The 26,419-nt window shown below is 44.3% G+C and overlaps 1 protein-coding gene and 1 pseudogene across 1 annotated transcript in view; one reads left to right on the top strand and one right to left on the bottom strand.

Moving 5' to 3' along the window:
* Nucleotides 1-6,495, bottom strand: part of LOC121270535 — a 31,559-nt pseudogene extending 25,064 nt beyond the window's left edge.
* A 306-nt stretch (nt 6,496-6,801) lies between these two features.
* LOC121270345 (zinc finger protein 271-like) overlaps nt 6,802-26,419 on the top strand; it is a 37,902-nt gene continuing 18,284 nt past the window's right edge. The window contains exons 1-3 of the mRNA XM_041175637.1: nt 6,802-7,083; nt 7,885-8,817; nt 10,097-10,172. Coding sequence (XP_041031571.1) covers nt 8,245-8,817; nt 10,097-10,172 — 649 coding nt within the window. The 5' untranslated portion in view covers nt 6,802-7,083; nt 7,885-8,244. The remainder of the gene's footprint in view (nt 7,084-7,884; nt 8,818-10,096; nt 10,173-26,419) is intronic.

The raw sequence follows: 26,419 nt of genomic DNA, 5'->3' as shown, positions 1-26,419 counted from the left end.
TGGCCTCCTCCTGTGCCTTTAAAATTCTGTGATTCTGTGAATATTAACAGTTATTGTGAGGAAATTGAATATAAAAATAGGGAGGTTATGCTTCAGTTGTACAGAGCACTAGGATTGCGTACAGTATTGGTCACCTTATTTAAGGAAGGAGGTAAATGTGTTGGAAGCAGTTCAGAGGTTTACCAGACTAATACCTGGAATGGGCAGGTTGTCTAATGAGGAAAGGTTGGACAGGCCAGGCTTGTATCCACTGGAATTTAGAAGAGTAAGAGGCGACTTGATTGAAACTTATAAGATGCTGAGGGGTCTTGACAGGGTGGATGTGGAGAGGATGTTTCCTCTTGTGAGAGAATCTAGAACTCGTGGTTACTGTTTAAAATTAAGGGGTCGCCCATTTAAAATGGAGATGAGGCAAAACTTTTTCTCTGAGGGTTCTGAGACTTTGGAACTCTCTTCCTGAAAAACCAGGGGAAGCAGAGCCTTGAATATTTTTAAGGCAGAGGCCGATAGATTCTTGGTAAGCAAGGGGGCGATAGGTTATCGGGGATAGGCAGGACGCAGAGTTCAGGTTACTATGAGGTCAGCCATGATCCCATTAAATGGCAGAGCAGGCTCAAGGGGCCGAATGGCCTACTCCTGCTCCTTGTTTGCATGTTCCTTTTACACCTTTCAGATCAATAAAACATTTGGTCCATGAAGACCCAAATCATGATTTCCTATTCTGTCACCTGTCAACCATCCTTACCCAGAGCGTAATCACAACAGGGATAGAAACAGGAGAAGTGTAACAACCAAATTAAAAATAAATGCACAGCCAGTCATAGAACGCAATGTTTGCTAATTAGCAAGAAAACCTGAAGGAGGGGGACCCCCAGGATTCTTACAGTCCACACCTTGAGAGGGAGGAGTATTGTCTCTCCAACCCACCACTCAATTCCGCTGTTATTTTCCAGTTCTATTCAGACCCCGCCTAGGGTAACATCTACTCGATCTTTTATTCTCCTGAAGGAGCGCTGTGAGTTCTAAGTTACTCATGCATAAGGACAAATGCTTCAAGCAACAGATCACGCCTGGGTGTACAAGATTCTCCAGCTCTCTCTCTTTACCCTTATCCAACTTGTGAACAGTTCCTATTGGGTATTGAAACATATAAGATGCTTAGGGGGCTTGACAGGGTAGATGCTGAGAGGTTGTTTCCCCATGTAGTAGAGTCACAATCTCAGAGTAAGGAGTTGCAACCATTTAAAACAGAGATGAGGAGTAATTTCTTCTCTCAGTGGGTAGTGAATCTGTGAAATTCTTTACTGCAGAGGGCTGTAGAGGCTGGATCATTAAATATATTCAAGGCTGAGACAGACAGATTTTGAATCAGTAAGGGAATCAAGAGTTATGGGGGAAAGGCAGGTAAGTGGAGTTGAGGATTATCTGATCAGCCATGATCTCGTTGAATGGTGGAGCAGATTCAATGGGTCAAATGGCCTGCTTCTGCTCCTACGTCATATGGTCTTATTATTTCTCCCAAGCCTTTAACTGTCCCAACCCAAACTTTAATCCATTTTACTGACTTTTTGACCATGACCAGTGTGTTTAATTCTCATAGTCACAGTCATAGAGGTCTACAGCACAGAAAAAGGTCCTTCAGCCCATCGAGTCTGCACCAGTCAAACAAGTAAAGCCTTGTGTGCCATGGCACCGCAAGTGCACATCCAAAAACTTCTTCAATGTTATGAGGGTTTCTGCCTCTACCACCCTTCCAGGCAGTGAGTTCCAGATTCCCACCATCCTCTGGGTGAAAAAATTCTTCCTCTCATCCCCTCTAAACCTCCTGCCCCTTACCTTACATCTATGCCCCTTGGTTATTGATCCCTCCAACAAGGGGAAAAGTTCCTTCCTGTCTACTCTACCTATGCCCCTCATAATTTTACACACCTCAATTTTGCACCCACCCACCCCCCCCCCCCCCCCCCCCCCCTCCCCCCTCAATCTCCTCTGCTCCAGAGAAAATAACCCCAGTCTATCCAATCTCTCCAGCCCAGGCAACATCCTGGTAAATCTCCTTTGCACTTTCTCCAGTGCAAACACATCCTTCCTATAATACGGATTCCAGAATTGCACACAATACTCTCGCTGTGGCCTAACCAGCATTTTATACAGTTCCAGCATAACCTCCCTGCTCTTATATTCTATGCCTCAGCTAATGAAAGCAAGTATCCCATATGTCTTCTTAACCACCTTATTCACCTGTCCTGCTACCTTAAGGGACCGGTGGACATGCACACCAAGGTCCCTCTGATCCTCCGTACTTCCCAGGGTCCTACCATTCATCGTGTATTCCCGTGCCTTGTTTGTCCTGCCCAAGTGTATCACCTCACACTTATCCGGATTAAATTCTATTTGCCGCTGATCAGCCCATCCGACCAGATTATCCTCCTATAATCTAAGTCTATCCTCCTCACTATTTACCACCCCACCAATTAAAAATAACCCCAGTCTATCCAATCTCTCTTCATAACTAAAACTCTCCAGCCCAGGCAACATCTTGGTAAATCTCCTCTCCACTCTCTCTAGTACAATCACATCCTTCCTATAACGCAGATTCCAGAGCTGCAATTCTCTCTTGATTGTTTTAAAGTCAGTTTCTCCTTGGGGTGTGTGTCAGTGCCTTGGTGACATCAAAATGTTGTCTCATTGCCCAGGCCCCACATGAACCATTTCATGTCTTGCTGGGTGGCAAGGAGCTGCGCATGTCTGGGACCCGTTCTTCAGTGCAGGTTCATTGTGCATTTCCCTGCGTTCATTGCTCCACATGCAACAAATCACAGCTGCACATTCACTCCGGCGTCCCAAAATCACGCCACACGTTCTTCACTTTCAGGTGATTTCATCAAAACATCAGAGTGGGTGAGAGTCTCGACACCTTCGCTGATCTGCCCCAGTATGGTCCTGATACTTCACACAGCGAGTGGTTCGGGTCTGGAATGCTTTGCCTGGAAGTGTGGTGGAGGCAGGTTCAATTGAGGCATTCAAGAGGACATGAGATGATTATTTGAGTAGAAACAACGTGCAAGGGTATGGGGGAAAAGGCAGGGCAATGGCACTAAGTCATAATACTCATTTGGAGAGCCAGGGTGCAGATACGCTTTCGAATGTGTTTTTCTATATATATAAAAAAAGCAAAGGATACAGAACTTTCCAATTGAAATCTATCAACTGATTCATCTCTGCACTTTCCTGACTCCACCACAATGTAAATGGGTACCAGATTGAGAAATTCCATTGAACTACACTCTCGTTGAGCTATTCCAGTTCCTTTACTGTCAAGTACAATATTTTTATCATAACTTTGGAACAGAAAACAAGCATCCCCAGTTGACTTCAGGTATTGACATTTTTTGTTTGTTCTTTATTTCAGATGTCAGGTTGAGTTGCTCTACGAGGAGCGAAGGAGGTTGCGAGAAGATTTGATAGAGGCGTACAAGGTTATGACAGGTTTAGATAAGGTGGACAGAGAAAAACTGTTCCCATTCGATGATGATACAAGGGCGAGGAGGCACAGGTTTAAGGTTCTGGACAGGAAATGTAGGGATGATGTGAGGAAGAACATTTTTACACAATGAGTAGCAATGACCTGGAACTCGCTGCCTTAGAGGGCGGTGGAAGCAGAGATGATGAACGATTTCAAAAGGAAATTAGCTGAACATTTGAGGGTTGAGGGAAATATACTTGCAGGGTAACAGGGATAGAATAGGACTGACCGGTATGCTCTATAGACAGTTGGCATGTATTCGATGGGCCAAATGGCCTCCTTCTCTACCCTAATACTCTGTGATCAAAAGAAAGCAATTTCAGCTAATCCAGTCTCTCCAACTAACTGAAGTCCCTCATACCTGGTGCCGTTCTTGTAAATCTCCTCTGCATCCTCTCTGAGCACTTCACATCTTTCCTAAAGTGTGGGGCCCAGATATAGGGTTCCATTCTGGAGGGATAGAATTGAAAAGCAGGGAGGTTATGTTCAACTTGTTTCGAACCATGGTTAGACTACACTGGGAGGACTGTCAATATTTGTGATCTCCATTTAGGAAAAGGAAATAGAGGAATTGGAGAAGGGGCAACAAAGATTCACAAAAATAATACCAGAGCTGAGAGCATTTAACACTCAGGAAAGGCTGGGGCTGCTTTACTCTAGAAAAGAGCAGACTGAAGGGTGACCTGATGGAAGTCTTTAAGATGATAAAAGGGTTCAATAATCCAATAAGGATTTCATGAGAAACCTCTTTACCCAGCGAGTGGTGAGAATGTGGAACTCACTACCACAGCGAGTGGTTGAGGTGAATAGCATGAATACATTTAAGGAGAAGCTAGATACATACATGAGGGATATAGAAATAGAAGGATATGCTGATGGGGGAGATGAAGGGGGGGTGGGTGGAGGATCATGTGGACCATAAATACTGACATAGACCAATTGAGCCGACTGGACTGGCCCTGTGTTGTAGACTCAATGGAACAGAGACAAATATATTTATTTTAGGTTCACCTGTAGTGGCAGGAAAAGCACTATTTACTATTCAGGATAAAATAAATGTCTTTCATCAGCTTTTGTGGAAATGTGCACTCCCAGGCTCAAAGAGCATCAGCCACTGGAAGCAAAGTCGTGAGACCGGCCAGTCCAGCAGAAAGAAACCCTCCGACCCTCCCACTTCACCAACTGTCCGAATGAACATGGTTTAGTCCTGGAGGTGATTAATAGCAATAACAACTGCAGAATCCAACCCCTGTAATCACTTATGAACTCGTTGGTGTCTCAGCAGGTTGGACACCTGAGTGAACCTCTTCCCACACACGGAGCAGGTGAACGGTCTCTCCCCGGTGTGCACTCGCAGGTGTGTCAGTAGAGAGCTTGAATCACTGAAACCCTTCCCACACTCAGAGCAGTTGAATGGCTTCTCCCCGGTGTGAACTCGCTGGTGCCTCAGCAAATGTGATGACTGAGTGAATCCCATCCCACACACGGAGCAGGTGAATGACCTCTCCCCAGTGTGAACCTGCTGGTGTGTCACCAAGTGAGATGACTGAATGAATCCCTTCCCACACTCAGAGCAGGTGTACGGCCTCTCCCCGGTGTGAACTCGCTGGTGCTTCCGCAGGGTAGATGAATCACTGAATCCCTTCCCACAGTCAGGGCAGGTGAACGGCCTCTCCCCGCTGTGAATCCGCTTGTGTGTCAGCAGGTGGGATGAATTATTGAATCCCTTCCCACACTCAGAGCAGGTGAACGGCCTCTCCCCAGTGTGAACTCGCTGGTGTGTCAGCAGGTGGGACGACTGACTGAATCCCTTCCCACACACAGAGCAGGGGAACGGCCTCTCCCCAGTGTGAACGCGTCGGTGAGGTTCCAGTGCAGATGGAGATGGGAATCCCTTCCCACAGTCCTCACACTTCCACGGTTTCTCCATGGTGCGGACGCCCTGGTGTCTCTCCAGGTTGGACAATCAGTTGAAGCCTTGTCTCCACACAGGACACGTGTACGGTTTCTCTCCACTGTGAATGGTGCGATGTTTTTTTCAGGCTGTGTGACTGGTTAAAGCTCTTTCCCCTCAGTCAGTCCACTGGAACAATCTAACCCGGGGGTGTGTATGTGTGTGCATGTGTCTCGGTGCTTTTCCAGTCACACTGATTTTTAAGACTTTTGAAGCAGGCAGAACAGACCAACGTTTCTCCTCCTAGATGCAAAGGCTGATGAAATTCCGGTCCTGATGAATCGAGTGACTCTGTCGGATCTGGTCATGGTGTTACCTCGGAGATTTCTGACTGCCAATCGCCCTCTTCCAATACCCTGCAAAAGGAGTTGACATGAGTCATCACGGTCAGTACAGGAGAGAAATTCAGGACAGGCAATTCTAGTTTTTAACGAAAAAAGCAAAAAAAAAAATGCAGAAGTTGGAAATCCCAAACAGAAACAAAAACACCTGGAAAACAACTCAGCGGGCCTGGCAGCATCGGCGGAGAGGGACACGGTTAACGGTTCGAGTCCGTATGACCCTTCAACGGAACGGTTCTGTTGAAGGGTCATGAGGACTCGAACCGTTAACCGTGTCCCTCTCCGCCGATGCTACCAGGCCTGCTGTGTTTTTCCAGGTAATTCTAGTTTTTATGAAAGACGATATCCTCTCTCGTTCCACCTGCCCAACACCCCCCCCTCACAAAAGCTGTAAACCTCCACCCCACGCTCTCTGCCTCCATTCTTACTCTGCTGTCCCCAATATTCACCCTCCCCATTCCACTGAAGCTGATTGATCCATGCTGACTGCCTTCTGCACTGGGCACACAGACCTGAAAATCTCCATGCTGGCCTCTATGTAGATCTATATTACTGGGCAAAAGACTGAGTACTACAGAGGATTGCATCCCTTGATTAGAGATACAGGGAGGGGGGTTGTGAGGAAGACTTGGGAGGAAAATAGGGAAAGGAAGACATTTTGTTAAGTCTCTTCCCCCCCCCCCCCCCCCCAAAAGCTGGCAGGCCAGCGCGCAGGCGCAGAAAACGCTGCTGACCCCCCCCGCCCCCCTCCGAGCCGTCCGGAGCAGGCGCACTGGCGGCTGCCGCCAGCTGTCGCGCTCGATTTATTTTTGGCCAATAGAGAGAGAGATAGAGAGAGAGGTGGGTGGTGGTAGGGGGAGGGGGGGAGCGGCTTCTCGCTCTGGCCGGAGCAGTCGGCCGGTTGCCTGGAAACCTTGGCTCGAGGAGGTGGAAGAGGGAGGGGGAACAATGGGCGGGGGCGGGGGGCGGGCCCCCGTGCGCGCTTGGCCTTGCAGCCTGGGACCCGAGGACGTCACCGCGGAACAGTGTGATTCCGATTGGCTGATTCAGGAAGGGGTTCCGCTGTGGACGTCACAATGCGGAAGTTGGACAGTGAGCCTCAGTCTGAAACTTCCTCCTCTGGGCTATATCTGTGAGGGAATTAATGTTTCCCCCCTTTCCATTTCTTGTCTCAATTTTTGGGGTAAATTGTTGACTTGCAGGAACTGGAAGGAGAGGAAGTGAATCCAGGGAGGGTGCAGACTCTGGAAAGGTTGGCTCAGGTATCTCTCTCTCTTAAAGACATTGACATCCTTTGCTCCCTCAGCTTGACACGTTTATTTGTCTGTCTAAAAGGATAGTCTCTTTCCTAATGTTCACAATTGAAGGGGTGGTTTCCCCAGGAGATGGGTGGCATTTCAGGGGACAATAAATTAATATAGGTTGTAGATATGTCTAGTGTATATGGTGCATATTATTTATATTCTCTAATTAAGTACACTTATTTAATTTCTAGACTAATAATATTGTACCACATATATTTCTAAACATAGAGATGTTAAGACACAGAAGGAGTCCATTTTGGCAATTTGAGTCCAAGCTGAGTCTCTGTAGAGCTTTCCAGTCAGTCCAGTTCTCCTTCTAAATCCCCATAGCCCTGGAAGTTTATTTTCTTCGAGTGCCCACCCAATTTTATGTTAACATGATTGATCATTTCTGCCTCGACCATCTTCATAGGCAGCGATTTCCAGGACATGACCATATTCTGCCTAAATAAAGTTCTTCCTCGCATCTCCCATGTACCACGTAATACAGATTATATTACATGAATTTTTGGTCATATATATCAAAAAGAGACAGAAGTGCTGTAAATGGATCTGTTAATCCGCATGAGTTAGCAACTACAGAAGAGTACAGAGAGAATTTGGTACAACAGAGTGAGGATGGAGGGAGACTGTATAGGTCAGAGATTTGTAATTTCAAGGGAACGAGAGCGGAAGGAATGTTCCATAGAAACTAGAATTGCCTGTTCTGAGTTTCTGTCCTGAACTGACAGTGATGACTTTTGTAAACTCCTTTTACAGAATTACCAGAAGGTAAAGGTTTCGCAGACAAAATTCTCAAAACATCACATCAGGATCTGACGGAGTCACTCAATTCATGGGAGTCGAATATCATCGGCCTTTGAATGGAGAAGGAGAAATATTTGTCTTTTCTGTTTTCTTCAAAAGATTTTAAACATCAGTGTGACTGGAAAAGCACCGAGACACACATACTGAGTGAAAGTGTTCCAACGCAATGACTGTGGAAGGAACTTTAACCAGTTACACAGCCTGAAAAAAGAACGTACCATTCACAGTAGGGAGAAATACTACATGTGTTCTGTGTATGGGTGAGGCTTCAATTGATTGCCAAACCTACAGATATACAAGAACACCTGCACCATGGAGAGACCATGGATATGTGAGGATTGTGGGAAGGGATACCGGTCCCCATCGGAGCTGCAAACCCATCGACACATTCACACCGGGGAGAGGCCATTCACCTGCTCCGTGTGTGGGAAGGGATTCACTCAGTCAATCAACCTGCTGACACACCAGCGAGTTCACACCGGGGAGAGACCATTCACCTGCTCCGTGTGTGGGAAGGGATTCACTCAGTCCTGCAGCCTGCAGAGGCACCAGCGGGTTCACACTGGGGAGAGGCCGTTCACCTGCTCCGTGTGTGGGAAGGGATTCAATCAGTCATGCAGCCTGCAGAGACACCAGCGAGTTCACACTGGGGAGAGGCCATTCACCTGCTCTGAGTGTGGGAAGGGATTCACTACTTTCTCTCAACTGCTGAGACACCAGCGAGTTAACACTGGGGAGAGGTCATTCACCTGCACTGAGTGTGGGAAGGGATTCACTACTTCCTCTCACCTGCTGAGACACCAGCAAGTTCACACTGGAGAGAGGCCATTCACCTGCTCAGTGTGTGGAAAGGGATTCACTCGGTCAGCCCACCTGCTGAGACACCAGCGAGTTCACAAGTGATTACAGGGGTTGGATTCTGCTGTTATTGCTGTTGCTAGTCATCCAGGTTTGAACCAAACTTGCCTAAAGCCTGAAATCTATGTCTCTGAGTCCTGGTACCCTCAGTCAGTAGGAACAGCTGAATTTTGTCCGCTTTATCTAAACCTGTCATAATCCTGTACACCTCTATCAGATCTCCCCGCAATCTCCTTTTCCCCAAGGAGAGTAAGCCCAGCCTGACATCGAACTATATGAACAAACAAAATATGTTAACACCTGAAATCAAATGGGAATGTTTGATTTCTGTTATAAAGATATTATGAAAACATTGTATTGGACAGTAAAGGAATTAGAATAATGCACCTTGGGTGTAGTTCAATGGAATATATCAACCTGGTCTGTATTCTAGTGAAAGTTTGGAATGTGTAGACAAGATGAATAAATTGACTGCTTTCTCTCGGAGATATTTGCACCCTTGCCTATGAACTTCGTTTTAAAGAAAACCACCTTTGATAGCCTGGCCACTACCTGAAATATCAGGACGGGAACAGACAGACGGAAACAAAGACAGGCTTCAATCTTTTGATAAGCAAACCTGATAGTTAAGAATATGTGTCATGACATTGGAATACCGGTGCAAGTGCGCAGATGCGATTTTTCACGTGTGAAGCAAATAGCGTGTAAATGCACGATGAAATTGTACTGAAGACCAGGTCCCAAACATGTGCAGCTAATCGACAAACAGCGTGACATGAGATAGTTTACACGGCCGGGGAAATGAAACAATGTTTTGATATCGTGAAAGCCATTGGCGCATACTCCATAGCAAAACCGACTTTAAAACAATCAGGATAGAATTAAGCACACGGGTCGTGGTCAAAAACTTAAAGTAACATGGGAAATAATACTCGGTAAGAACTGTCCACAAGTTAGATAAGGGCGAAGAGAGAGCTGGAGAATCTATTACATCCATGCTTGATTTGTTGCTTGAAGCATGTGTCCTTATGTACTAGTAACCTAGAACTCACGGCGCTCCTTCAGGAGAAGAAAAGATCGAGTAGACGTTACCCCAGGTGGGGTCAAAACAGAATGAGAAAATAACAGCGGAATTGAGTGAGGAATCGGTGAGAGAGTACTCTCCCCCCCACCGCCCCGCTCAAGGTGTGAACTGTAAGAATCCTGGGGGAACCCCCTATTTGGGGTTTTATTGCTAATTAGCGAACATTAAATTAAATTCCGTGACTGGTTGTGCGTTTGTTTTTAATTTGATTGTTTAACGTAGTTTGGGCAGGTGCAGATGGTTCAACTTTTCCAAAATATAAAAGTCTTTTATGTCTTCCTAATGCCTCCGCTTTCAGGTAAATAAAATGTAATACCCTTCCCTTGTTTACTTATGAAAGCTTTGTAAGTTGTGCAAGTCCCTTAAACTCATTTTGAAGTTTGACAGCTGAAAAGTCAAGTCCTTACCTATTACCTCATGCAAATTTTAAAACCCAACTTATTTACTCATAATTCCAACTTCACCATAGCCTCTCCTGACCAATGCATGCATTTAGCACCTTTACCTTTCATCTCTCAGTTCCCACAGACAAGCTCTCTTTACTAACCTCCCCCAGCTCCCCGGTTTAATTACCCTTGGACACACACACACACCCTGTTGTGACACGGCAGATGATATGTGCCAGGCAGACCAAATCCACGAGGGAAATTTGGGCGCGCTATCACAACGGTTTTGCAATTTGTATTTATTTTGAGGTGCATGCTCTGAATTCGGAAGTAATCAGGCCACCAAGCCTTTTAGACATTTAAAAAAATGAAATTAAAATATTTATTAACAAAATAAGAGATGTCAAGCACATACATAAGACTACAACTACTACTGTAATTCCTAGAATCCCTAATTAACCTGACTCCCAGTTACACCCCCTTTAAGGCCACAGTCCAAAAATACATTTTAGATTTTAAACAGATCCAACAAATTAACACAATACTTTGGACAGTGGAATTCCAAATGGCTTTTCTCCAGCTTCAGTTTCAGTAGACAGCAGACTTATGCACAAATGTGGGAAGCTTCATTAAGACTATTTCACATACCTCTGTTTGATCTCATAGACTCTTCTCCTGACACATAGCCTCATTCTCCTTTGTATATGTTTCTCTCTTTTAATACGTAAATTTTATTGTTTCATATGTCTTTGAAACTGTATCTTCCTCACAATATATAAACTTCCATGTTGCTGTTATTTATTGTCAGTAAACTTTGGGAAAAATGAACACATTCCTTAGCCTTGCTTATCTGGCTGGTTGTAAACAGACTAAAATCCCTTTGAAATCAAAATCTCCCGTCATCTATATATCTATAAATACAAATTCCTTTCACACCTTACATGCTAAGCCAGCATCTATGTTTACTCATTAGCATATCAAGCACTTAGTTTCTTTTGATGAGTAAAAGCTTGCAGTCTTGACTCCAAATGTAATTAACTCACAGACAGACAGACCTAACTATACTTACCCCCATAAACCTACTTCACAATAAACCAGAAAAATATTATGAAAATGACAATGTTTTCATGACACCTCCCTCCTCATGAGAAAATGAACCATCATAATTTAAAACAATGGCTTCATTTTCTTAACCCATCTTACACTACCTACTTTACTTATCTATATACTCGCATTATTACATTACAGAATCACACAGTGCAGAAGAGGTCCTTTGGCCCATGGAGTCTGCACTGACATGTGAGAAACACCTGACCTACCTACCTAATCCCATTTACCAGCACTTGGCCCATAGCCTTGAATGTTAGGACGTGCCAAGTGCTCATTCAGATACTTTTTAAAGGATGTGAGGCAACCCGCCTCCACCACCCTCCCAGGCAGTGCATTCCAGACCCTCACCACCCTCTGGGTAAAAAAGTTTTTCCTCACATCCTCCCGAAACCTCCTGCCCCTCACATTGAACTTGTGTCCCCCTTGTGACTGACCCTTCAACTAAGGGGAGCAGCTGCTCCCTATCCACCCTGTCCATGCCCCTCATAATCTTGTACGCTTCGATCAGGTCACCCCTCAGTCTTCTCTGCTCCAACAAAAACAGCCCAAGTCTATCCAACCTCACTTCATAACTTAAATGTTTAATCCCAGGCAACACCTGGTGAATCTACTCTGCACCCCCTCCAGTGCAATCACATGCTTCCTATAATGTGGCGAACAGAACTGCACACAGTACTCCAGCTGTGGCCTCACCAAGGTTCTATACAACTCCAACATGACCTCCCTATTTTTGTAATCTATGCCTCGATTGATAAAGGCAAGTTTCCCATTTGCCTTTTTCACCACCCCACTAACATGCCCCTCTGCCTTCAGAGATCTATGGACACACACGCCAAGGTCCCTTTGTTCCTCAGAACTTCATAGTGTCATGCCATTCATTGAATACTTCCTTGTCAAATTACTCCTTCCAAAGTGTATCACCTCACACTTTTCAGGGTTAAATTCCATCTGCCACTTATCTGCCCATTTGATCAACCCGTCTATATCTTCTTGTAGCCCAAGACAACCTCAGTTAACCACCCGGCCTATCTTTGTGTCATCCACAAACTTACTAATCCTACCCCCACATAGTCATCTATGTTGTTTATATAAATGACGAGTAATAGGGGACCCAGCACAGATTCCTGTGGTACGCCAGATGCGTGCATTATATAAGGAACTTTTTAAAAAAATTTCTTGGACTGTGACTTTAAGATTGGACAGTAGCTTCAATAACCTACAGGGGCTGCAATTTTAAAAAAACATGTTCCCTGAAGCAAGAAGAGTAAATCTACAATGTTGCTACTTCTTGGAATAGCGTGTGCCAGTTTGGACGATAGTGCCAGAAAGGATATGGTTTAAGGGAGAACTGCCTTGCAATGGTGTTTGATTGGCTGCTGACCAGATGACCAGGCTTTTGTGATAGCAGTAGCCAGCAGAAGTATCCTAAGCTGCCAAGAGGAAAGATCTAAAAACCTCTCCTGTGTTTTCTTTTTGGGTAAAACTCCAACAATTCTGCCACAGTAATTAACTGGCTATTCCTCCCCAGCTTATTCCCTCAAATAGCTTTGTGTGACTGCAATAGCTTCTCCAAATCACTTTGACACTTGTCTTGGAAGGTAGCTCAATATTACATTTAATTTGTGAAGTACCCCTCATCATTCCAATTTGATTAGAGGAAAATCAATTTCAGAATCCCCCATTTCTTCCTCTTTCTCCTTGTCTAGCACCTCTTTTTGGTCCTTTCCCTTTTTAAGCACATTTACATTACCTCTGCTTCCTTCTTCTATCTGGGGTATTTATTAAATAATTTATTTCACTCAGGTACTTTTCAATCCTGTAAGGCGCACTAAACCCTGCCTTTAATGAGTCGCCCAGTAGTGGTAACAAAACTAACCTTTCCCCCAGAAGCAAACTATGAGCTGTGGCTCTCCTAACTGCCCTCACTTTCATCACTTGTTGTGCTATCTTTAAATTACCCCTCGCTAACTCAAATGCTCTGTCCAATCTTTCTTTGAAGTTTGATACATAATCCAGGAGAGTTGTTTCCGAATTTTGAACCATTAATTTCTCACAAATTAAATTTAGTGGTCCCCCTTACCTCATGACCATGTACTAATTCAAAAGGACTAAATCCAGTCAATGCATTCGGAACATCCCTAATAGCAAATAACAAGAAAGGAATTCCCCTATCCCAAACCTGTGGATCATCCTGACTATATGCCCTCATATTGTTTTTTAAAGTTTGAAGCCATTATTCCAAAACCCCTTGTGACTCAGGATGGTAAGCTGTTGACTTAAACCATTTATCACCAAACTGTTCATTACTTTGTTAAACAGCTGTGACATGAAATTTTAACCCTGATCTGATTGTATTTCTTATGATAAACCATATCTCGTAAAAAATGTAGTCAACTCATCCACAATGCTCTTTGTTGTAATGTTTCTCAAAGGTATTGCTTCAGGAAGCCTTGTAGACACATCCATTATTGTCAGCAAGTACTGATTTCCACTTTTAGTCTTAGAGAGCGATCCTACATAATCAATCATGACCCTAGCAAAAAGTTCCTTAAATGCTTGAATTGGAATTAAAGGTGCTGGCTGAATCACTGCTTGTGGTTTCCCTATTACCTGATATGTGTGACATGTTCTACAGCATTTGACTACATCTCTATGCAATCCAGGCCAATAAAAATGTTTTTGTATTTTCATCTGTGCCTTTCTAATTCCTAGATGTCACCCTATTGGAATTTCATGAGCTATTCTCAGTATCTCATTTTTATATCCAGATGGTATAACAATCTGATGCACTTCCATCTATTTTTCATCTGCTGAAACTTGATACAATTGCCGCTTTTAAAAATTCGTTCACGGGATGTGGGCTTCGTTGGCTGTGCCAGCTTTTATTGCCCATCCCTAGTTGCCTTTCAGAATGTGGGGGTGAGCTGCCTTATTGAACTGCTGCAGCCCATGTGGTGTAGGTACACCTACAGTGCTGTTAGGAAGGAGCTCCATGATTTTGACCCAGCAACAGTGAAGGAACAGTGATATATTTCCAAGTCAGGATGGGAATGACTTGGAGGGGAATTTCCAGGTGGTGGTGTTCCCATCTATCTGCTGCCCTTGTCCTTCTAAGTGGTAGTGGTCATGGGTTTGGAAGGTGCTGTCTCAGGAGCCTTGGTGAATTCCTGCAGCGCATCCTGTAGATGGTACACACTACTGCTACTGTGCATCAGTGATGGAGGGAGTGAATGTTTGTGGATGTGGTTCCAATCAAGTGGACTGGACTGCTCTGTCTTGGGTGATGTCCAGCTTCTTGAGTGTTGTGGGAGCTGCACTCATCCAGGCAAGTGGGGAGTATTCCATCACACTCCTGACTTGTGCCTTGTAGATGGCAGACAGGCTTTGGGGAGTCAGGAAGTGTGTTACCCATTGCATGATTCCTAGCGTCTGACCTGCTCTTGCCACAGGACTTATATGGCTAGTCCAATTCAGATTCTGGTCAATGGTAACCCCCAGGATGTTGATAATGGGGGATTCAGTGATGGTAATGCCATTGAACATCAAAGGGCAACGGTTGGATTCTCTCTTGTTGGAGATGGTCATTGCCTGATACTTGTATGACGTGAATGTTACTTGCCACTTGTCAGCCCAAACCTGGATATTGTCCAGGTCTTGTTGCATTTGGGCATGGAGTGCTTCATCAGTCCATTAACACATTATCCTTAAGGTAATAACATTCTGGAATGCATTTTGCCCCTGTTTCTGAGGAAGTTGTCTGATATAACTTTTATTCGTGGATCCATTTGCTTTAACTCTATCAATTGCCTTGAGCTAAATGCTTCACCCATATTCTCGTCCATTCTTTCTTCCTGGTTAATCTTATCAAAGATTGTATCAGCCAATTGAGCTTCAACACATTTTCCCTGCCTTTTAACTTCCTCTTTTTCCTGTTTCAACCTGTGAGCTTGTGATCTCATTACCACACAATCTGGAAAAAATCTAGGATGCTCTTTCTTCATCACTTCTGTTGAAATCACCTCTACAGGCTGCTCAACTACTGTAGGCATCACCCATATTTGTGACCCAGCTTTATCATTACCTAAAATAAATTGAACCCCTGCAATGGGCAATTTTTCCATTACTCCAGCAATCACATCACCTGTTTTCCACTTACTCTTTAAATTTACCTTCCATAATGGAATAGGTGCGGTGTCTCCATGAACCCCACTTATCTGTTCCTGCAATAGTCCCTCTGAACAACAAATATCACTATCCCATAACATTAAGGATTGACTAGCCCCTGTGTCTCTTCAAATTTTAATAAATTTACCTGCTCCACCCCGTACACATGGAAATACTTCCCCTTCTCATACGAAATCTTTAAACATTTCTGCAACCTGCTCCTCAGAACTCCCATGGATAAATTATGAACACATTCCCGTTCCTTTATCTATCACTGATTCTTCCTGCTTTGCCTGTCCACAAACCAATGCTTTCTCTGTGCCTGGCCCTCAGAACCCACAGTACTTTTACTCCCAGAACTTTTCTGCATTCCAATAATTGCAACCGATTTTCCCTGTAATTTCCAACACATTGACTTTGTGTGCCCAACTTTATTACAATGAAAACACTTCAATTTTTGAGTGTCACTTCTACCTTCAGCACTTTTCTTTTTAGTCTGAGAAAAAAACTTCCTGGGAATTTCCACCTACTCCCTCTCTTCCCTGACTACCTACCTTCCTTTCACCTTCCCACTTTATATCCTCCTCGGATTTAAAAGGGTGTCAAAAAGAAGGTTTAGATCTATGAACTAACTCATTATCATCAGCTATCTCTGCTTGTTGACTTACCATCTTAACCCTCTGTTCCTCCACATGAGTTCTCATTACTAAAGGAATTGAATATTTAAATTATTCCAAAAGAATTGCTTCTCTAAGAACTGCATATGTTGTTTCTACTTTTAATGGCCGTATCCACTGATCAAAATTACTTTGTTTTACTCTCTCAAACTCAGTATAAGTTTGCCCAGGCTGTTTCCTTATATTCCTAAACTTCTGTCTGTATGCCTCAGCAACCAGTCATATGCACTCAAAATAGCCTTTTTTTTACCACATCATAATCCACTGACACTTATTCTGACAGTGAAGCATAAACCTCATGAGCTCTAACCACTAACCTAGACCGTAAAAGCAATGTCCAGTTTCCTTGTGGCCACTTCATCTGATTAGCTACCTTCTCAAATGAAATAAAGAACACCTCCACATCCCTTTATTTGAACTTCAGAAAAGCTTGCACAAAGTTAAACATCTCCCTGCTGGGTTTTAGGTTAAAGGTTTTTTCATCATTGTAAACCTTCCTCCGCATGTGAGGCCTCTTTTTTTAGAGTCCAGCTTTTTAAGCTGGTATGATCTTTCTCGTTCCTTCTCCCTCTCCTCCATTGCTAACTTTCCTCCCTGGAGGTCAGGTTTTTGCATTTCCATTTCTCTTTGAAATACTCTGTTTTCCCCTTTCTTTCTCTTTCTCTGCCCTTTCTTTTTCTGTTGCCTCTAATTCAAGGTGTTTTTATTCATTTCCATTGCTTATTTAAATTCAAGCTTCTTCATTTGTAACTGAAGCCTCACTAACTCCAGCTGTGACTCACTAGTGTCAGGTATCACTTCCAACTTCAAATGCCGTGCCATCACTTCAACTTTGTCTGCTTTCTTTGCCCCTCGAGGTAACCTCAATCGCAACTTACCTGCCAATTCTGTTAACTTACCCTTGGATACTTTTTGTAACCCAACCAGAGTTATGCCATCTAATTTCAAAAAAATTAGCCATCAATACAGCCATTTTATCTCACCACTTTACAAATCCCTCTCACCAAGTCCTGAATTAAAAGTGTTTCTCATACTCATAACATTAAGATTCACCAACTCCAAACCAAGCAAAGAATTTCAAACAGCCCGCAAAGAGCCCCCAATTTGTAATGACACGCCAGATGATGTGTGCCTGGCAGACCAAATCCACGAGGGAAACTTGGTCGCGTTATCACAACAATTTTGCAATTTGTATTTATTTCAAGATGTGTGCTCTGAATTCAGAAGTAATCAGCCCTTTAGACATTTGAAAAATTAAATTAAGATATTTATTAACAAAATAAGAGATGTCAAGCACATACATGAGACTACAACTACTACAGTAATTCCTAAAATCCCTAATTAACCTGACTCCCAGTTACATCCCCTTTAAGGCCACAGTCCAAAAATACATTTTAGATATTAAACAGATCCAACAAATTAACACAATACTCTGGACAATGGAATTCCAAATGGATTTTCTCCAGCTTCAGTTTCAGTAGACAGCAAGCTTATGCACAAATGTGGGAGGCTTCATTAAGACTATTTCACACACTTCTGTTAGTTCTCACATGGCCTCATTCTCCCTTATATATGTTTCTCTCTTTTAGTATGTAAATTCTATTGTTTCATGTCTTTGAAACTGTATCTTCCTCACAATATTCTTTCATGTTGCCACTATTTATTGTCAATAACCTTTGGGAAAAATAAACACATTCCTTAGCCCTGCTTATCTGGCTAGTTGTAAACAGACTAAAATCCCTTTAAAATCAAAATCTCCCGTAATCTGTCTAAAAATGCAAATTCTCTTCACGTCTGACATGCCAAGATAGTATCCATGTTCACCCATTAGCATGTCAGGTGATGAGTTAAAGCTTGCAGTCCACTTGACTCCAAATGTAACTAAATCACAGGTAGACAGACCCAACTATACTTACCCCCATAAACCTACTTCACAATAAACCAGAAAAATATTATGAAAATGAATGAATCATTATATTTTCATGACACGCACACTCACAGCCTTTTTTTAAAACAAAATACCACCATATTCCCAAAAATATTTAAAAACATAACAAAACTGAATATCCACTGTCATTGTCAGAGTTATCATCTTGAATAACTTCCGAGTTTGGGAAAAGGGTTAATTGACTCCCCACATGCCATTTTCTAATGTCTCTACATCAAAAAAAAATCATGTTGTCCAGTTGGCTGCTTTGCCAATTACCTTAGAGTATAAGAGCATATGAAATAGGAGCAGGAGTAGGCTATTCAGCCCCTCAAGCCTGCCTCACCATTAAATAACATCATGGTTGATCTGCCCCAGGCCTCAACTCCTCTTTCATGCCAGCTCCTCATAACCCTCAACTCTCCGATATTTCACAGATCTATTTACATCCTCTTGAAATACTTTCAGTGATCCCTAGGGTAGAGAATTCCAGACATTCACTATCCTCTGAGAGAAGAAATTCCTTCGCCTCTCAGTTTTAAATGAGCATCCCCTTATTCTGTAACTGTGTTCCCCTCGTTCGAATTTCCCCCACTAGTGGAAACATCTTCTCAACATCTGCCCTGTCAAGCCCACCCAGAACCTTGTACATTTCAATAAGATCACCCCTCATTCTTCTAAACTCTAATGAATAAAGGCCTAACCTGTTTAGCCGTTCTTGATAAGTCAACCCCTGCATCCCAGAAATCAGCCTAGTGAATCTCTATTGGATTGTCTCCAATGCCAGTATATCCTTTCTTAAATACGGGGACCAAATCTGTACACAGTACTCCAGGTGCGGCCTCGCCAATGCCCTGTACATCCTGTAACAAGACTTCCCTATTTTTAAACTCCAACCTCCTAGCAATATAGGCCAAAATTCCATTTCTTAATTATTTGCTGCACCTGCTGCTAAATTTTTGTGTTTCATGCACAAGAACACCCAGATCCCTCTGTGCTGCATTTTTTTGGAGTCTCTCTCCATTTAAATAATAATCTGCCTTTTGATTCTTCCTACCAAAGTACATGACCTCACACTTTCCTACATTAAACTCCATCTGCCAAACTTTTGCCACTCACTCAACCTGTCTATATCCCCTTGCAGATTCCTTATGTCCTCATCACAACTTGCCCTCCCACCTATTTTTGTATTGTTAACAAATCTGGATACATTACACTCTGCCCCCTCCTCCAAGACATTAATATAGTTAGCAAATAATTGAGGCCCTAGGACTGATCCTTGTGGCATCCCACGAGTTGCGTCTTTCTAACCTGAGAAAGACCCATTAATCCCAACTCTCTGTCTTCAGTGTGTTAACCAATCCTCAACCTATGGTAATGCATTACCCGCAATACCGTGAGTTCCGATCTTGTGCAATAACCTTTTATGTGGCACCTTATCGAATGTTTTCTGGAAATCCAAATACACTACATCTACTGGTTCCCCTTTATCAACTCTGCTTGTTATATCCTCAAAGAACTCTAGAAAATTTGTCAAACATGATTTCCCTTTCACAAAACCACGTTGACTCTGATTGCTTTAAACTGTTCTAAATGTCCTGCTCTTTCTTCCTTAATAATGAATTCTTTCCAATAACATCTGCCCAATGACAGGTATTAGGCTGACTGGCCTATACTTTCCTGCTTTTTGTCTCCCTCCCTTCTTGAACAGGAGCATCACATTAGCAGTTTTCCAATCTGCTGGGACCCTCCTGGAATTCAATCAGTTCTGGAATATTTTGACCAATGCCTCCACTACCTCTGAAGCCACTTCCTTTAAAGGTCCTGGCAACCTGTTTGCTTTTAGTCCCATTAGTTTGTCAAAATACTTTGTTCCTCGTGACGGAGAATGTTACAAGATCTTTCCTGCCATTAGCTCCTTGCTTATCTGATATCTTTGGAATTTTTATATCATGAAGACCAATGCAAAATATTGGTTTAAATGATCTGCCATTTCCTTGTTCCCCTTTATCAATTCTCCAGTCGCATCTGTTAAGGGTCCCATGCTCACTTTAGCCACTCTCTCTTTTTATATATACCTGTAGAAGCTCTTGTTGTTTGTTTCTATATTTCTTGCCAATTTACTTTCATAATCAATTTTCTCCCCCTTTATTGGCTTTTTAGTCATCCACTGCTGGTCCCTAAAAATTCCTACCACTAGTTTTTGCCACTTCGTATGCTTTAGTTTTTGATTGGATACGCTTCTTGGCCACTTTTGTTAACCACGGGTGATTCATCCTTCTCATCGAGTCCTTCCTTTTGACTGGGATAAGTTTTTGCTGAGCATTAGGAAATATCTGCTTCAATGTCTGCCACTGCTCATCCACTGACATTCCCCCTGGTCTATTTTCCCCAGCCCACCTTAGACAACCTCTTTCTTCATAGCTCTGTGATTGCCCTTATTTAAGTTGAGGACACTGGTTTGAGACCCGAGTTGCTCGCCCTCAAACTGAATTTGAAGTTCTACCATATTGTGATCGCAACCCCCTACAGGATCCTTAACTATGAGACCTCTTATTAGTCCCACCTCATTACACATTACTAGATCTAAAATAGCCTGTTCCAGGGTAGGTTCTGCAATGTAATGCTCGAAGAAACAATCCCTGACGCACACAACAAATTCGTCTTCCATGTTACCCCTGCCAATCTGATTTATCCAGTCAATATGCAGATTAAAATCACCCATGACAATTATAGCACTCTTCTTACATGCCTCAATTATTTCCTGATTTAGAGGGACTCACTTTCTGTGGAAGAGCTTGCCAGCCCCTCTCACTTGTTTTCTCTGAAAGTGCGTAAATTTGCTCATGAAAATCCCAGCCAAATCAAATATTATTACTGAAAAAAGTTTATTCATGGTCAGAAACACAGAAAATTATTTCAGGGTCAAAGACAGTCAGAGTAAAAGGATGTACCACAATGTTCTGGATCTGAATGGTTTCTGTTTGGCTTCTCTGTGCCCTGTTTCCACGACTCTCTGCTTTGGTCACAGGGACACTGACCCCCGGGGATCCCCATCTTGCCCCAGCTGGTTGGAGGCCCATTTCCCAGTCAGTCCTCCGGCACCTCCCTGTCTCTCTATCAGTGCGACGCCCATGGCAGTTTCCCACCTGGGGCGCAGACCCTGATATTCTCTGATCAGTTCAGCCCTCAACTCCATCGCCTGGCAGTCAGTGACACAAGCAATAGAGACAGAAAGGTGCCAGATGCTCAAATGAAAATTTAACCTTGTGGCTCTAAACCAACACTTCAACATTTGTCAGTCCAGTGCATTTATTTATACCGTGGTTTTTTTTATTAGCAGATTTTGGCACTGGAGGCAAATGGTGGGACCTGTAAACAGGTAAAGGATAAGAAAATTGCAGAGCTATGGGATTAATTGGGTCGCTGTTTCAAAGAGCTGGCATGAGCACGATGGGCCGAATGGCCTCCTTCTGTGCTCCACCATCCTCATGTGTTTAAAGGGGGGGAGGCTCATCTTCAATTGAGGGTGACCGATTAAAGAAAGCGGTGTCTCCTCTGCTCTACGTTTAACACTTAAATCTCCCCTTAACATTCTCTGAAGTGGCAGATGGAATTTAATACAGAGAAGCGCGAGGTGATGTGGTTTGGCGGAAGGGATAGGGAGAGGCAACATAGACTGACTGGCAATGTTCCAAAGAGTGAGCAGGGACAGAGGGTCCCTGGGGGTTCATGCGCAGAGATCATCGAAGGTGGTGGGGCGACTGAGAGAGGAATTAGCAAAGCAAGCGGGATCTGCGACTTTGAAGCATTCCCGTGTCAGGATACACACGTGGCAGGCAAAGCACCTGCTTCCGGCTGCTTCTCCTAGATTGTTTCTTTCCCTGAACAGGTCACTAGCCTGAAGCCGGAGGGTATCGCTTGAGGGGCACCAATCCACATCAAGCCTGTCTGAGCAGGAGTCGCTCCCACTCTTACCGCAATGCCATAGGCATTGCTGGGAGGATTTGCGGATTGATAGAATCTTGGGCTTCAGAAATAGAGGTACAGAGTACAAAAAGAGGGAAGTTACGCTGAACCTTTTTAAAGTTCCGGATAGAACCAAATACAGTATTGTATCCAGATCTGGTCACCACACTTTAGGAAGGGTGTGAGGGTCCCTGAGAGGGCGGGGAGGAGATTTACCAGACTGGTTCCAGGGATGAGGGATTTTAACCGCAAGGGTCAGGTTGGAGAAGCTGGTGTTGTTCTCCTTGGAGGAAAGGAAGTGGAGGGGAGATTTGATAGAGGTGTAGAAGATTCTGACAGGTTTAGATAAGGCAGACAGAGAAATGCTGTTCCCATCAGCTGATGGTGCCAGGATTAGGGGGACAGATTTAGAGATTTGGCCAGGAGATATAGGGGGGATAGAGGGATAAACATTTTTATTCAATGAACGGTAATGACCTGGAACTCTCTGTCTACGAGGTTGGTGGAAGTGGAGATGATGAACAATCTCGAAAGGAAATTGGATGGGCATGAGGGACATAAATTTGCCAGTCTTTGGGAATAGAACGGGCCATTAGGACTCCAAGTTCTGTCGAAGGGTCATGAGGACTCGAAACGTCAACTCTTTTCTTCTCCACCGATGCTGTCAGACCTGCTGAGTTTTTCTAGGTAATTTTGTTTTTGTTTTGGATTTCCAGCATCCGCAGTTTTTTTTGTTTTTATTAGGACTGATTGCTTTGTTCTACCGAGTCAGCTTTGACTCGATGGGCCGAATGGCCTGCTTTACTGCCCCAGTAAATGTGTGATCCAAAGAGAACAATTTCAGCTGCTCCAGTCCCTCCAGCTAACTGGAGTACCTCATCCCTGGTGCCATTCTCGTAAATCTCCTCTGCACCCTCTCTGAGCACTTCACATCTTCCCTAAAGTCTGGGGTCCAGATATAGGGTTCCATTCTGGAGGGATAGAATTGAAAAGCAGGGAGGTTATGTTCATCTTGTTTCGAACCATGGTTAGACTACACTGGGAGGACTGTCAACATCTGCGATCTCCATTTAGAAAGAGGAAATAGAGGCACTGGAGAATGGAGAAACAAAGATTCACCAGAACTGAGAGCGTTTAACCTTCAGGAAAGGCTGGGGCTGCTTTTCTCCAGAAAAGAGCAGACTGAAGGGTGACCTGATGGAAGTCTTTAAGATGATGAAGGGGTTCAATAATCCAATAGGGATTTCATGAGAAACCTCTTTACCCAGCGAGTGATGAGAATGTGGAACTCACTACCACAGCGAGTGGTTGAGGTGAACAGCATGAATACATTTAAGGGGAAGCTGAATACAAAAATGAGGGAGTCAGGAATAGAAGGATGTGGAGCATAAATACTGACAGAGACCAATTGTGCTGACTGGCCTGGCCCTATGCTGTAGACTCAATGGAACAGAGACAAATGTATTTATTTTAGATCTACCTGTAGTGGTAGGAAAAACACTATTTAATATCCAGGATGAAATAAATGTCCTCCATCAGCTTTTGTGGATCATTTCAGTGGAAATGTGCACTCCCAGGCTCAAAGAGCATCAGCAAAGTTGAATGACCGGCCAGTCCAGCAGAAAGAAACCCTCCGACCCTCCCACTTCACCAATTGTCAGAATTAACATGGTTCAGTCCTGGATGTGATTAACAGCAGCAACCAATCCCTGTAATCACTTGTGAGCTCACCAGTGTCTCTGCAGGGTGGGTTTCTGAGCGAATCCCCTCCCGCACACCGAGCAGATGAACGGCCTCTCCCTGGTGTGAACTCGCTGGTGTCTGCTCAGGCTGGATGACGTTCTAAACCACTTTGTGCAGCGAGAGCAGTTGAACGGTCTCTCCTCAGTGTGAATGCGCTGGTGAACCATTAGTTCCTCAGAGTTCTTAAAGTCACCCCCCCCCGGTCAAAGCATTGGAGAGGTCTCTCATTGGTGTGGCTGCCAAGGTGTGTCAGCAGGCTGGATAACTGAGTGAATCCCTTCCCACACACAGAGCAGGTGAATGGACGCTCCCCAGTGTGAACGTGATTGTGTGTCTGCAGGCTGGATAACAGTGAATCCCTTCCCACACACAGATCAGGTGAATGGACGCTCCCCAGTGTGAACGTGATTGTGTGTCTGCAGGCTGGATAACTGAGTGAATCCCTTCCCACACACAGAGCAGGTGAACGGATGCTCCACAGTGTGAACGTGATTGTGTGTCTGCAGGCTGGATAACTGAGTGAATCCCTTCCCACACACAGAGCAGGTGAATGGACACTCCTCAGTGTGAACGTGATTGTGTGTCTGCAGGCTGGATGAATGACGGAATCCCTTCCCACACACAGAGCAGGTGAATGGACACTCCCCAGTGTGAACGTGATTGTGTGTCTGCAGGCTGGATAACTGAGTGAATCCCTTCCCACACACAGAGCAGGTGAATCGACGCTCCCCAGTGTGAACGTGATTGTGTGTCCGCAGGCTGGATAACTGAGTGAATCCCTTCCCACACACAGAGCAGGTGAATGGATGCTCCCCAGTGTGAACGTGATTGTGTGTCTGCAGGCTGGATAACTGAGAGAAGCCCATCCCACACACAGAGCAGGTGAATCGACACTCCCCAGTGTGAACGTGATTGTGTGTCTGCAGGCTGGATGAATGACGGAATCCCTTCCCACACACAGAGCAGGTGAATCGACACTCCCCAGTGTGAACGTGATTGTGTGTCTGCAGGCTGGATGAATGACGGAATCCCTTCCCACACACAGAGCAGGTGAATCAACACTCCCCAGTGTGAATGTGATTGTGTGTCTGCAGGCTGGATAACTGAGTGAATCCCTTCCCACACACAGTGCAGGAGAATGGACACTCCCCAGTGTGAACGTGATTGTGTGTCTGCAGGCTGGATAACTGAGTGAATCCCTTCCCACACACAGTGCAGGAGAATGGACACTCCCCAGTGTGAACGTGATTGTGTGTCTGCAGGCTGGATGAATGACGGAATCCCTTCCCACACACAGAGCAGGTGAAAGGCCCCTCCCCAGTGTGAACACGCTGATGAGCTTCCAGCACTTTTTCCTCCTCCATGGTGCGCGTATCCTTCTGTCTCTCCTGTTTCAATGGTCAGTTCAAGCTTCGTCCACACATGGAACAGTTCTGGTCTGGTCTCTCCCTGTCTGAATGGTGCAATGTATTTTCAGCCTGTAAAATTTCTGAGTGAACTGGGTCACTCTCACTTGAAGGTGTGTGTGTGTGTGTCTCGGTGCTTTTCCAGTCACACTGATGTTTAAAACCTTTTGAAGCAGACAGAACAGACACGCACTTCTCCTCCCAGAATCAATGGTCAGTGAAATTCAGGTCCCGATGAATCTTGAGTGGCTCTGTCGGATCATGATGTGATGTTTGGCTTGAGGTTTCTGCCTGTAGATCCTCCCCTTTCTGATATCCTGAGAAAGGGAGTTACAAAAGTCAGCGCTGAACAGGCAATTCTGGCTTCGATGGAACATTCTTTCATCTCTCGTTCCCCTGAGGCTGTAAATCTCCAGCCACACACACACACACACACACACACACACACACACACACACACACACACACACACACACACACTCCCTCCATTCTCACTCTGTTGTATCGAATATACACCCTCCCAATTCACCGCTTTCTGTCCTGGACACAAAGATAAGAAAATCTTCATGCAGGCTGTTCACCATGTGTATATGTTTCATATATGGATAACACCGGACTAAAAATGTGTGCGATATACAGTACTACATTGATTTGATTAGAAATGCAGGAGAGAATGTGAGGAAGAGCTTTATTTAAGCAGCGAGAGGCCGTGTCCTGGAGCTTGCTGCCCATGAGCCTGGTGGATGCCAAGACGAACGGTTTCAAAATGAAATCGGACGGGCACTCGAAGGAAGTAAACTTGCCGGGGAATGGGGTTATAGAGGGGGGAATGGGACTGACTGGATTGCTCCACAGAGAGTCGGCGTGGGCCACGAGTGGCCGAATGGGCACCTTCTGTGCCACGACGGCTCTCCGACCGGAAATGTATGCCGTAGCCACAGTACCATACAACAAGGCTAGAAATAATGTGTACTTTATGGTCGAAGCACAAATAGCTTATCTAATATGTACCGTGTGACGGACACGGGACACATCAATGCTGTTGCAATCCCCACGGGGACCGATGGCTTTAAAAGAAACCAATTCTCAGGCAAACACCGAGGGAATAAACTGAGGAGCAAGATTACAAACTTTACTGTAACGACCAAACTAAAAATCGGCAC

Source organism: Carcharodon carcharias, chromosome 27 (assembly GCF_017639515.1).
Source record: "Carcharodon carcharias isolate sCarCar2 chromosome 27, sCarCar2.pri, whole genome shotgun sequence".
NCBI lineage: Eukaryota > Metazoa > Chordata > Chondrichthyes > Lamniformes > Lamnidae > Carcharodon > Carcharodon carcharias.
The sequence above is the reverse complement of the archived record's forward strand: the minus strand, read 5'-3'. Positions and strand labels throughout refer to the sequence as shown.